General features: G+C 37.3%; 1 protein-coding gene across 3 annotated transcripts in view; it reads left to right on the top strand.

The window, feature by feature from the left end:
* The window catches only part of Hmcn1 (hemicentin 1), a 473399-nt gene that overhangs the window by 273090 nt on the left and 186384 nt on the right, over nucleotides 1-13925 (top strand). For all 3 annotated transcript variants that reach the window (XM_031384523.1, XM_031384530.1, XM_031384516.1), the window contains exons 26-30: nucleotides 2421-2615; nucleotides 3620-3750; nucleotides 3910-4057; nucleotides 5212-5338; nucleotides 7046-7200. In XM_031384523.1, coding sequence (XP_031240383.1) covers nucleotides 2421-2615; nucleotides 3620-3750; nucleotides 3910-4057; nucleotides 5212-5338; nucleotides 7046-7200 — 756 coding nt within the window. The remainder of the gene's footprint in view (nucleotides 1-2420; nucleotides 2616-3619; nucleotides 3751-3909; nucleotides 4058-5211; nucleotides 5339-7045; nucleotides 7201-13925) is intronic.

Below are 13925 nucleotides of genomic sequence, written 5' to 3'. Positions count from 1 at the left end.
TAAAGTCATTCACCAACTGTTTCAATGAACAATAGTTCTGTTTGGAGGGTGGAACAGACATTAGGTAAGAGTAAGAATCTGTTTCATTGGCTGTGATAATTTGGAAAAGCATTAATCTCAGAGAAAGAGTAACTTATAAAGTCATCTTCTTCAAACTTGATACAAGAGCTACAAATGTGAAGCAAAGCATTCAGTCTCATTTTTTGTTGTTCTCTTTCCTACAAGCCACTTCCCAAGTTAATTGTCTATATCTCCCTTCGGTATATAAATACTTTTGAAATATATAAGGTGTTCTGAAAACCATAGTATAGTGTAAAAACATGAAATAAACAATCCTACTAATAGAGAGGCTGAGATAGGAGAAGCAAGATTTCAAGACCGTTATGTTGTACACAGCAAGACACTGCTGCAAACAAACAAGCTGAGAGTGTATATGGATTGTACAATATTGGACCTATTTCTCCAGTTACCAAATTAAAGAGACCAATGGATGACAATCAACAAATTTCTAATTCCTCATATTTTTGGATTTCAATCGATTAGGATATGTTGGGAATATTAATTGTTGTATTAAGATATTAAGAAAAAGTAATTGTTACTTCCTGTTGTTTTTGTTGTAAGAGGTGGAATTAGGTTTGTGTGGGATTGTTGAAAGATTAGTTTCTTGCTTCTTCTAGGGTGTAGTTTTGCTTTTTATGTTGGTGTTTTCCATCTATTATCCTTTGTAGGGCTGGATTTGTGGGAAGATATTGTATACATTTTGTTTTTCATGGAATATCTTGTTTTCTCCATCTATGGTAATTGAGAGTTTTGCTGGGTATAGTAGCCTGGGTTGGCATTTGTAGGGTCTGTATAATATCTGCCCAGGATCTTCTAGCTTTCATAGTCTCTGGTGAGAAGTCTGGTGTAATTCTGATAAGCCTGCCTTTATTTGTTACTTGACCTTTTTCCCTTACTGCTTTTAAAATTCTTTCTTTGTTTAGTGCATTTGTTGTTTTTATTATTATGTGATGGGAGGAATTTCTTTTCTGGTCCAGTCTTTTTGGAGTTCTGTAGACCTCTTGTATGTTCATGACCATCTCTCTCTTTAGGTTAGCGAAGTTTTCTCCTATAATTTTGCTGAAGATATTTACAGGCCCATTACATTGGGAGTCTTCACTCTCTTCTATACTATTATCCTTAGGTTTGGTCTTCTCATTATGTCCTGGATTTCCTGGATGTTTTGGGTTAGGAGCTTTTTGCTTTTTAGCATTTTCTTTGACTGTTGTGTCAATGTTTTCTAAGGTGTCTTCTGCCCCTGAGATTCTCTCTTCTATCTCTTGCATTCTGTTGGTGATGCTTGCATCTATGACTCCTGATTTCTTTCCTAGGTTTTCTATCTCCAGGGTTGTCTCTCTTTCTGATTTCTTTATTGTTTCTATTTCCATTTTTAGATTCTGGATGGTTTGCTCATATCCTTCACCTGTTTGATTGTGTTTTCCTATAGTTTTTAAGGGATTTTTTTTGTGTTTCCTCTTAAAGGGCTTCTAGCTGTTTACCTGTGTTCTCCTGTATTTCTTTGAGGGTGCTATTTATGTCTTTCTTAAAGTCCTGTATCATCATCATGAGAGGTGATTTTAGATCTGAATCTTGCTTTTCCGGTGTAATGGTGTGTCCAGGACTTGCTATGGTGGGAGTATTGGGTTCTGATGATGCCAAGTAACCTTGGTTTGTGTTGCTTATATTCTTACACTTGCCCCGTACCACCTGGTTATCTCCAGTGCTACCTGCCCTTGATAAATCTGACTGGAGCCTAACCTTTCTGTGATTCTGGTTTTGTCAGAATTCTTCAGAGTCAAGTTGTCTCTGGGAACCTGTGATTCTGGGATCCTGTGATCCTGGGCTTGTTAGAGCACCTGGGAGTGGAGCTTCCTCTAGGTGTTTTGCAACTAGCTGCAGAGTTTGCACCTGGCTGCTCAGGGCACCAGCCGGCCCAGACAGACTGGAAGTAGCCTGAGCCACTGGGCTGGCAGAGTTCCTGTGTGCCTGGGTCCCACTGATCCCAGTTACTCCCAGTATTGGGACAGTATTGTGTCCTCCTTACCTCTGATTCTGGGTGTGTTAGAGCACTTGGGAGTGGAGCTTCCTCTGGGTGTTGTGGGACTGGCTGTGGAGCTTGAGCCCAAGGTCTGCTCAGGGCACCAGCCGGCCCAGACAGACTGGAAGCAACCTGAGCCACTGGGCTGATGGAGTTCCTATGTACCTGTTCCTGCTGGTCCCTGTTACTCCCCTGGTCTCTTCACTATTATCTTGAAAGTGGCACAGGGCCTCAGGATACACATGAGAGTCATAGCAGGAAGTCTATCTGTTCTGAATGTATTTGATTTTTTTTAAACATTTTTCCTAATTCTGTTATAAAAAGGCTTAAATTTCCTATTTAGGTACCCCGAAACCAACCATCAAGTGGTTACACAATGGTAGAGAGGTGACAGGGCAAGAGCCTGGTGTTTCTATCTTGGAAGATGGAGCACTCTTGGTAATTGCTTCTGTTACGCCACACAACAATGGTGAGTACATCTGTGTGGCCATCAATGAAGCTGGGACCACAGAAAGGAAATACAACCTCAAAGTTCACGGTAAGTGTCCACTAAAACACTAAAGCCAAATAGCTAAAAGTATGCCTGTTTCTAATTTTTGCATAGTTTGTCTTTTAATCAATATATTATTATTTAATATTAATAAGAATAAATTACTATCAAACAGAAGGTAGCAAATTGGTTTGTATTTTTCATTGTTCAACATTTCATACAATTTTTAGTTGAGGCTTTCAATCTCTCAAAATTTCAATAGGAGATAAAGATGCAGTATGAAAACCTGCTCACCCTGGAAGGTTAGTTGCATATCTTCTCCAGAGCCAAACAATCAGTTTCACATACTCAGTTGGCATAGCTCCTCAGCGATTTTCCTACGGCAAAAAAGTATGAAATGTGTATAAAAAGAGTATAGATGATAGAATATTGTACCCAGTCTCTGTACCTGGGCTATCTTATTGAACAATCTACAGTGTAAATTATTCTAGGTGTTTAACTGTTACCTATAACATCTCTCTGGATGCGTTCATAGGATTTGTTTCCTTTCTCTACTAATGTGTTAGCATTATACTAATTAGTGTTGTATTAATATATTTGTAATGTAATAAGAATTCATATTGTTACTGGTTTTTCACAACTGTGTAAAACCTTTCAAATAAAATTTTGTACTTGTGTTGTTTTGTGGAAGCATGTGAATTTTAGGTTTTGGTGACTATTGTTTTATGGATACTGAGTGCTAGTCACTCCCACTGTCAAGTTGTGAGTGCTATATTGCTTAAACGAGTCTTCTAACTTTCAATATGTTAAATAATTCTTCCTTAAAATCATCCTGTCATCCTAAACTTAAAACCCTGCCAGAAAACACACCATTATATCGGGTTTTTTATTTGTATTGGCTCACACTTCTTATTTAAGAGAATGCACATGCTTGCACATGACTACATTTTCTACCGTCTCTTACTTTTGGAGTTTTCCAAAGGGCTTTGTGGAGACACTTGGAGCTCCTGTTGATCATAAAACTATCCAGCCATGATTCCTCTCTTTTGCAGTTCCGCCAGTAATTAAAGATAAAGAACATGTGACCAATGTGTCCGTGTTGGCAAGCCAACTGGCCAGCCTCTTCTGTGAAGTAGAAGGAACTCCGTCCCCTGTCATTATGTGGTATAAGGATGACATCCAGGTAAATGGAGACAGCCAAATGTGCACAGTTCCCTGCCTCTGTGCCTGAAATAAGTTGTTCAGTTGTGAATTTCTTCTCCATAATAACAAACCACTGCTTTTCTCTTCTCATTATAGAGTTTTATTAGCTTTGGAAATAACAGTTCTTTGTCTCATGCAGGTGACAGAAAGCAGCACTGTTCAGATCGTGAACAATGGAAAGATTCTAAAACTCTTTCAGGTGTCTGCAGAGGATGCAGGAAGATATGCTTGCAAAGCAATTAATATTGCAGGCACCTCTCAGAAGGACTTTAGTGTCGATGTACTAGGTAAGGAAAAATAAACCTACATGTTACATGCATTTCTTACTGTGTGCCAAAATAGATAAAAAATAAATTGATAGGAAAAATACCATTTACATCATTCTTTTAGTAGTTTGCTTTTCATCTTAGTTATTTATAATATAAAGATAGCTCTGACTCATACATATCAAGGTACCATGAACTTAAAATGTTAACAGACTTCTCTAGACAGGAGCTATGTAGAGAAGTGTAGCTATGAGATGCAGTGCAATGTATTGTGAGCATCTCCCACAGCTAGCAGGATGCATGAACAGGTCATACATCTATTTCCAGTGCATTTTAATTAACTATTGGAGCTTAATCAACCCTGGTTTCAGTCAGGGGGAAAGAAGTCTAAGAGAATGTGATGAACACTTCTGGTAGGAAGGGAATTCTGAAAGTAAGTCATCACTATGATAGATTAAGATACAGTAATTTTAACTGTTGTCAGTTTAGTTTTTAGTTAGTAAAATTATATTTGACATTGTAAGTTCACTTTTTGACAAATGACTTTCCCTCTCTTCAATATTTGGTTATCAAAATAGGCATGTAATTTGTGTTTTTAGTGAAAGTGAAGCCTAGAAATGATATGGTCATAAAAAATTCGCATTCAACAATACAAAAAAAAATGGTTTCCTTACTCTCTCCAAAACATGAACTACATTATGTTTGTTTTTCCTACAGTTATATGTGCATTTAGCTGCAGGTCATATAAACAACTTTGTCAGGAATATGTCTATGAAATTTTGTTAGCAGGACAATTACCTACAAACATAATGATAGAAGTCATTTTGAAGCATAGTAAGGAATAACCCACAAAGTTCATATGATCCAATGCATATTGCTGCGCATTTACAATAATGAATGACATGGGCAATATCAGTCTTCTGTGAATCATATTCTGCCTAGAATATCATGTCTACCTGACTTTTACTGTACAGTGTGACGAGATGTTTTGTTTCTGACATTAGACTCTTGTTGAAATACTTTGATAACCACTCACTGCCTGCTTCTTATATTTATATTTTATTTCTTATATTCATTTTATTTCTTATATTCATATTTTATTTATTATATTCATATTTATTATATTCATATTTTTGTGCTAAATCATATATAATGATAAAATGTCTCTGTTCAAGTTCCACCCAGCATACTAGGTGCCAGCTCCCCAAGTGAAATCTCAGTTGTTCTTAACCACAACATCACCCTGCAGTGTCCTGTCAGAGGCACGCCCTTCCCAGCTATTCACTGGTTCAAGGATGGCAAGTGAGTATCTTGTCTGCATTTGTTCAAGGGTGTAATTTATAGGATACAGATATGTCAATGCATAGTGCCTACCTCCTCATTCATCACCTTAAAATATATATAATTTAATGAAAGAGAAACAATGTTGCTTTTTAAAAGTAACATTTTAATAAACAATCTTCCAGTTATATTTTCCAATTTTCAAATATAAAGCTCTTTATAAATTTGTGGAGTTTTTTATAGAAAAAGATTTATAATTATTGTACACCAAAATCCTCTGCACATATATCATAAAATCTGATTCCAGGGGCTGGAGAGATGGCTCAGTGGTTAGGAGCACATACTGTTCTTCCAGAGGACCTGAGTTCAAATCCCAGCAACCACATGGTAGCTCACAACCATCTGTAATGAGATCTGACTCCCTCTTCTAGAGAGTCTGAAAACAGCTACAGTGTACTTATATATAATAAATAAATAAATCTTAAAAAGAAAAAAAGAAAAAAATCTGATTCCAATGAAGAGATAGTTTTGCCTTTTCAGGGGATTGAGCTATTGAGAAGGAAAATGTGCTCGAAAGAGTGTAATGTACATAGGCTTTGTCTGAATTAAGTAGGAAGTACAGACAGGAAGTGCATTCACAGAGTGCAAGCCTCAAGGAAGGGCGTTGCCCACACTGTAGAGGCTACCATGGCCTACAGTGGCTCAGAGGTTACTTGGCACAGGATAGCTACAGTTTGTGCTATAATTTCTGTCTGAGGAGAAGGAATCTAAGCACTCAATAGCACAGTTTAGATTGGCTGTGTATGAAATATAGAAAATTATTTACATTTTCAAGAAATGAATGAGGCAGACACTATAGAAAAATGAATTAGGACTCTAAACAGGCAATTTGAAATACAATCACACAATAACCACTAAAAGATTCTCCTCCTCAATACTCTGGTGAGTAAAAAATGGATATAATTTTGTTTCTCATGGGTCATTTTTAAAAAGCAAAGGTTTGCAATTACCAAGTGCCATCTGGATATGGGAAGTCAGAATACAGTCCTGGAGAGAATATAAAGCGCAGTCCTTTTTTGATGCTGTGTTTTAAAATTGTAACTCGCAGCTGCTGTGCAAGACCCAAGCAGTCATGCATATACAGCAGGAGGCACAAGACCCAAGCAGTACAGCAGGAGGCACATTTGCTGATATTCTCTGCAATGCTGCAGTGGCAGATGAGTGAAAACTGGCTAATGCCAGGCCTTAGGAGATAGATAACATATACGACCAGGATATCCATCTCACGTAACCCACAGCTACCAAGGGATGCAGACAATACAAGGACAGAGCACCAAGGGATGCAGGCAAATAGCTCAGTGTTGTTTACATTAAAGCTTAGGTTTCTGCAGGGATACATTTAGGAATAAAAATTGTTAGACGAAGACAAATGGATAAAAACCAAACCGATTGTGACAAAAAGTCAGAGAGAAGGCTCCCACTAGTGACAATACATCAAGAATGATTTTTCAATACTAGCACTTAGGCTTATTGGTTTAAGTTTTGTGTTACCATTACAGTTAGCCAAAGTTTTATGAATTCAAGTAACATACTATGAAATGTTTACGCTTTTAAAAAACATTTCCAAATGCACTACACCAGTGAATTATGATTTTTTTTTTTTTGAGGATCCAACGACCCCTTTGCATTGGAAACTAAAAATAGACTTATGAAATAATCTTTTTCTAGGCCTTTATTTTTGGGCGATCCTAACATTGAACTCTCAGACAGAGGACAGAATTTGCATCTGAGAAATGCACGGAGAAGTGACAAAGGACGCTACCAATGCACTGTGTCCAATGCAGCAGGCCAGCAAGCCAAGGATATAAAACTCACTGTGTATGGTGAGTGTGACTTTTCTCACGATGATACCATTATAAACACTTCAGTTATAAGTTGGAAACTGGTATTTATTCTGCCGTTTATTGTCCTTTTTCTCCATAACGAATACTTAGGAATCCTATGCAAGTAAAGTGGAGGAGTCTACCTTTATGCTGTAAACTTTTACAATGCATTCAGTTTTTAAATGCAATTTATCCTTAGCTGTGGATTTATTAAAATTACTTAGTAATTTTAATAAAGTAAACCTTTCCCTAATTGGTTGGTATAAGCATAAATCAAATACTTTTGTCCTTTAAGTGTTAAAAGCAAACTTTTAAAAAGTGTATAAATGTTCAAAACACACTGAAGCAACTAGTATACCAATAGTTCAGTCATTAAATTTTATCTCGGCTTTTATCCTGACCATGTCGTAATATTTTTAATGCCATGTATTGTTCTATTTTTCTCATTAATTATCATAATAATGCATCTTAGTTACATTTCTATTGACATGAAAAAACACTTTGATCAATGCAACTTATAAAAGAAAACATTTGATTTGAGGATTAAAGCTCCAAGGGGTCAGAATCCTTAGCCATCATGACAGGGAGCTTGGCCGTTGGCAGGCAGTAACAGCAATGGGGCACAGAGAGCAACCTGGGAATAGAATGGGCTTTTGAGCTTCACATCCCACTCTCAGTGAAACACCTCCTCTAACACGGCCACACTTCCTAATCCTTTGCAAACAGTTCCCTGTACTGGGGACCAGGTATTCAAATATGTGAGCCTAGCATGGCCGTTCTCATTCAGAGAACCAATAATGTAAGCCCCATTTTCACTAAAAGTTTCAACTACCAATTAGGGTGGTGATTAAAGTAATTTTTATGAATGGAACCATTAAGTAGACACGTGAATGGCATGCCACAGACACAAACTTACACAATAGAAAAGAACAGAAGTCTATGCTAGTGGATCTTACAAAGCGTCTACTCCCTACACTACTACCACCCTTCCATAGAGTGTATAGCACTTGAAGAAAGAGTCACATACTTCAGTGCTGCCTCGTTACAAGGTCCTTTCAATCTAAAGTGGTCACTTACCCTCTTTCATGTTGTACTAATTCATGTTCTTCATATCATCTTCTAATATTCACTTAATTATAAGGTTTTGTTTGTTAGATGTTTATTGCTAAGGGTTCTAAACTTCATAACAGCAGACTTCTATTTTGCATGGCTCCACTTTGCTGGCTAATATAAAGCATATACAAAGACATATTGTCCAAATGACTGAAGGGTCTGGTACCTAACTTTGGCAGCCAGTAGTTATATGTGGCAAGTGAGAAGTTACTGAAGCCTGAGAAATACTTTAAACCTAAAATGTTCACTAGATATTAATGATGGTACAAGTACTTTATATAGATACCTACTTATTAAGTTTATGATTATTCTATATTTGTATTTGGGATATATTGGACTAAGTAAAATGAGTTGTTAAATTTATTTACCTATTTTCATCTTATACTTCTAATGTGGCCTCTAGAGAATTTAAGTTACATATATAGCTTAAGTTATGTTTTTATTGAATAGCAGTTTCAGTAATTAATAAGAACATGGGCATTGAGACAGAAACACTTGTGTTTTTACCCAAACTTCCACTCACTAGCTTTGTGACTTCATATGAATTTCCTTGCCCCTCTAGATTTTCCTTTTCTCAATGGAATTAGTAATATTGTTTCTATGAGGATAAAATGCTAGATGTATATTAGCAAGTTTTATTTGATTATAGTAAGGGGTCAATATACGTTTCTTATCATTGTCTAGCAATACTATTGCCTTAAAACTTAAAATAGGTATAGACTCTAACTCTAGCTCTTTCCTTTCTTTTTCTCTTTTTTTTCCTTTGTTTCTTTGTTCCTTTCTGTGGTTCACTCTTAACCTACCTTTACCTGAAACTCATGCCTCTGATTACTAAGGGTTGAGATTGCAGATATGTGCCTCAACACCTAGCTCAAATCTAGCTTGATTTGTACTTAATGAACTGCACTTGAAGATCAGGCTTTTAAAATGCAGGTTCCTGGTGCAAGTTTTAGTATCTCTTTTGCATCAAAGAAATTATATTTAAGGTAGATTTTTAAATCATTTATGTGTAAAAATGGAAGCCTGTTGGGGAAATCTGTCATGAAAAGACATGTCCTCCATAAAAGTACCATCACTGAAAGATGAGCTGTATAGATGTCAAGTTAAACAAAAATGTTATTACCATCATTGCCTGCCTACTAAAGCCAGCCACTGAAACAACAAACGCAGTGTCTCCCCAAACTGCTGTATTGTTGCCAGCATCTATCATGAATACAGTGTGGAGCTTCAATAAGATTCCTATTTCTGTGAGACTTGGACTTATTTTCTTTGAATCCTCATGTTCATGCTGTGTGATGCCCTCAGGCACCCGAAGAGAGAGCTTCTGGGATTGTCTGATTGAAATGAAATGTGGTATTGAAAAGTTCTGAGTACTGTAGTTCAGGAAACATTATCCTTTCTTTTCTAGCAAGCTGTCCTGTGCTTTCAAGTGGATAGCCTTAAGGTTACTTTACTTCATTTGTGGAAATGTAAATATCATGAATGGAAAAAAAAACTCACAAATACTATACTTTAGGTAACTGAGAATAATGTGTATGTAGATTTTGAATTGAGAGAATCTTTCAGCCTAAAATTGATTTATTTGTTTTCCTTAATTACATGCTCATATCTTCACGTGAGGATGAGCAACAATAGAACTGAGTGTGAACATTGTACCTAAATAAGCAAAAAGAGTGGGGACATAGTAATTTGAAAAATTTGTATGGAAACACTACTACAGTAGCTTGCTAAGCTATGAATATAGATGTATAACGAAGGTTTAAATGGTTACCCTATAATGAAGAGACAACATCCAACTAAATATCACACACTAGCAAATAAAAGTCACACTTCCAAGATGGGTTACTTCTTTTTGAGTTGTTAGCCAATGGTTGCCATAGAACCATTACAGGCTATTGCTAACGATCTTGGTTACTCTTCAAAACTGCATGATAAGACCCCATTCTTGACACCACATATTTGATTCATACAACATGGAGGAGTCAATCTGGTACTAACTTGGAAGTCTCATCCCTACTAGCTGTCTTTTATGATGCTGGATCTAGAGGGGCAAAAAGGAATTATCAATGTCAGCAGTTGTGAACTCTACCAGCTACATTAACAACTAGCCTGACAAGCTATGCTCGCTGTGCAACAGTGGCACAGACATGGGAGGAACCAATCACTTAGAATGACAAGCTATGCTCGCTGTGCAACAGTGGCACAGACTTGGGAGGAACCAACCACTATCTGCTTCTGTTTGGATCTAAGGCTCCATCCATGAGATGGAACCCAAAACCATACCTATTATTATTCTGCTAAATGGACGTAGTATTAAAACATGTTATACCTGTAGATCAGCAAATCTCTTAACCCTTTTCAGATAAACTCCTACTTAGTATAGATGACAATCCAGAGACCTTCAATAGGTTAGCGTATGGAGACTACAGACTGTGGATTGCTCAGGACTAAATAAGATGTATATATCATACTCTTCCACACAAGACTCAGAAAACTTCCATGAAGAAAGGGGAGAAGATTGTAGATGCCAGAGGCTGTGAATCCCTTCCAGAGACAGTGTTTTATATGTAGAATAGAGCAGTTACACATATAAATTCACAGCAGTTTTGACAACCTACATAGACCTTCACAAAATCTCAGTTTAGCGCTTGTGAAATGGACACAAAATTATTCAGGAGGACTAGTTTTTTCTGTCATCCAAATTGATGGCAAATGTTGATATATTATTGATGATTGGTGATGAGATTTTTATCTGATACATCTTTGAAGATGTGATTCTCAAACAATAGATAGGTTCTGCTCAATAATGATGTTGTTTTCTTAACATGATTTTTATTGAATACATTCATTTCTAGGGAAGCACTTATAATATTTGGTCATATTCTTTTGATATTTGCTTTTTAGCATTCCCATTACAAATGGGCAATTAATCAATTCTAGTTGAAAACTATATGTAAGATTCTGTTTCAAGGATAAATAGGGAAATCTGAGATGTGGAATCATGCACCTATGTCAAACATTGGTAGAATAGATGTTTGGATTCAGAAGATAAAATAAAAACGTAGGTAAATAAAGGTCTCAGCTCTGATGTGAACTTTTGACAGCCTGAGACATGTGTTAAGTAGCCTTACACTACTTGAGTTTGAAAGAATCAAGTAACTGCCACAAAATTAATTTTGCATCCTTTGTGTCTTGCATTTTAGTTTTAAATTGAAATCAATGAAAAATACTATTTAAAATAAAATGAATTTCCAGAGCTCTTCAATACTTGGTAACAGTATTTAAATATAACTCTTCTCATTGAGAAAATAAAAGGAAATTTAGTCTCTTCCTTGAACTTAACAAATGAAACATCACTAATGCCAAGACAGGCAACTGTGGTAAGCCTGGGTGTTCAGTTCTGCTTCTCAGGAGGGTCACAGGATTAGTGGTGTCCATGTCAGTAACAACAAAGAAAACATACCATTGGCACCAGGGACTCATTAACACACAGCCATTCTGCACGAAGGACTTTCTGAGAAGTGATACAGTCACACACACACATATTTAAACACCACATCTCCAAGCTCTGTACACTTCACTAATTCTTTTCTTGCTTCCATTTTTTTTTATCATCATCAGTTGTGACAAATCTTAGCAAATTCCAATTCAGATAGTGTTGCTTGGAATTCCCTGAGGATTTTTTTTTATTAGATATTTTCTTTATTTACAATATTTCCTTTCCCGGGTTCCCCCTCTAGAAGAAAAATAAAAATAAAAAAATAATAAAATAAAATAAAATAAAATAAAAACCAAAAACTAAAACAATCCCCTGTTCCCCCCACCCCCCGCTGCTCACCACCCCACTCTCTCCCACTTTTTGGCCCTGGCCTTCCCCAACACTGGGGCATAGAACCTTTACAGGGCCAAAGGCCTCTCCTCCCATTGATGACTGACTTGGCCATGCTCTGCTATACACATGCTGCTGGAGCCACAAGTCCCCCCATGTGTACTCTTTGGTTGGAGTTTTAGTCCCTGGGAGCTCTGAGGGTACTAGTTAGTTCATATTGTTCGTGCTAAGGGGCTGCAAACCCTTCAGCTCCTTTGGTTGTTACTCTAGCTCCTTCATTGGGGACGCTGTACTCAGTCCAATGGATGGCTGTGAGCCTCTACTTCTGTATTAGTCAGATACTGTCAGAGCCTCTCAGGAGACAGCTATATCAGGCTCCTGTTATCCAGCACTTGCTGATATCCACAACAGTGTCTGGATTTGATGATTGAACATGGGAAGGATTCCCAGGTGGAGCAGTCTCTGGACTGTCCTTCCTTCAGTCACTGCTCCATAGTTTGTCTCTGAAAATCCTTCCACGGGTATTTTGTTCCCCATTTTAAGAAGGAACGAAGTATCCACACTTTGGTATTCCTTCTTCTTGAGTTTCTTGTGGTTTGTGGATTGTACTTTGTGTATTCTGATCTTCTAGGCTAATATCCACTTATCAGAGAATGCATACCATGTGTGTTCTTTTTTGATTGGGTTATCTCACTCAGGATGATATTCTCCAGGTCCATCCATTTCCCCAAGAATTTCATAAATTCATTGTTTTTAATAGCTGAGTAGTACTCCATTGTGTAGATGTACCACATTTTCTGTATCCATTCCTCTGTTGAGGGACATCTGAGTTGTTTCCAGTTTCTGGCTATTATAAATAAGGCTGCTATGAACATGGTGGAGCATGTGTCCTTATTACATGTTGGAGCATCTTCTGGGTATATGCCCATGAGTGGTATAGCTGGAACCACTGATAGTACTATGTCCAATTTCCAGAGGAACCACCAAACTGATTTCCAGAGTGGTTATACCAGCTTGCAATTCCACCAGCAATGAAAAAGTGTTCATCTTTCTCCACAACCTCGCCAGCATCTGCTGTCACCTGAGTTTTTTATCCTAGCCATTCTGACTGCGTGAGGTGGAATCTCAAGGTTGTTTTGATTTGCATTTCCCTGATGACTAAGGATGTTAAACATTTCTTTAACTGCTTCTCAGCCATTTGTTATTCCTCAGTTGAGAATTCTTTGTTTAGCTCTGTACCCCATTTTTAATAGGGTTATTTGGTCTTCTGGAGTCTAATTTCTTGAGTTCTTTGTATATATTGGATATTAGCCCTCTATCAGATATAGGATTGGTAAAGATCTTTTCCCAATTTGTTGGTTGCCATTTTGTCCTATTGACAGTGTCTTTTGCCTTACAGAAGCTTTGCAATTTTATGAAGTCCCATTTGTTGATTCTTGATCTTAGAGCATAACCTATTGGTGTTCTGTTCAGGAAATTTTCCACTGTGCCTATGTGCTCGAGGCTCTTCCACACTTTCTTTCCTATTAGTTTGAGTGTATCTGGTTTTATGTGGATGTCCTTGATCCACTTGGACTTGAGCTTTGTACAAGGAGATAAAAATGGATCAATTTGCCTTCTTCTACATGCTAACCGCCAGTTGAGCCAGCACCATCTGTTGAAAATGCTGTCTTTTTCCCACTGGATGGTTTTAGCTCATTTGGCAAGGATCAAGTGGTCATAGGTTTGTGGGTTCATTTCTGGGTCTTCAATTCGGTTCCATTGATCTACCTGCCTGTCACTG

The sequence above is a fragment of the Mastomys coucha genome, unplaced genomic scaffold (assembly GCF_008632895.1).
Source record: "Mastomys coucha isolate ucsf_1 unplaced genomic scaffold, UCSF_Mcou_1 pScaffold1, whole genome shotgun sequence".
NCBI classification, from domain to species: Eukaryota; Metazoa; Chordata; class Mammalia; order Rodentia; family Muridae; genus Mastomys; species Mastomys coucha.
This window is presented reverse-complemented; position numbering and strand designations above follow the sequence as displayed.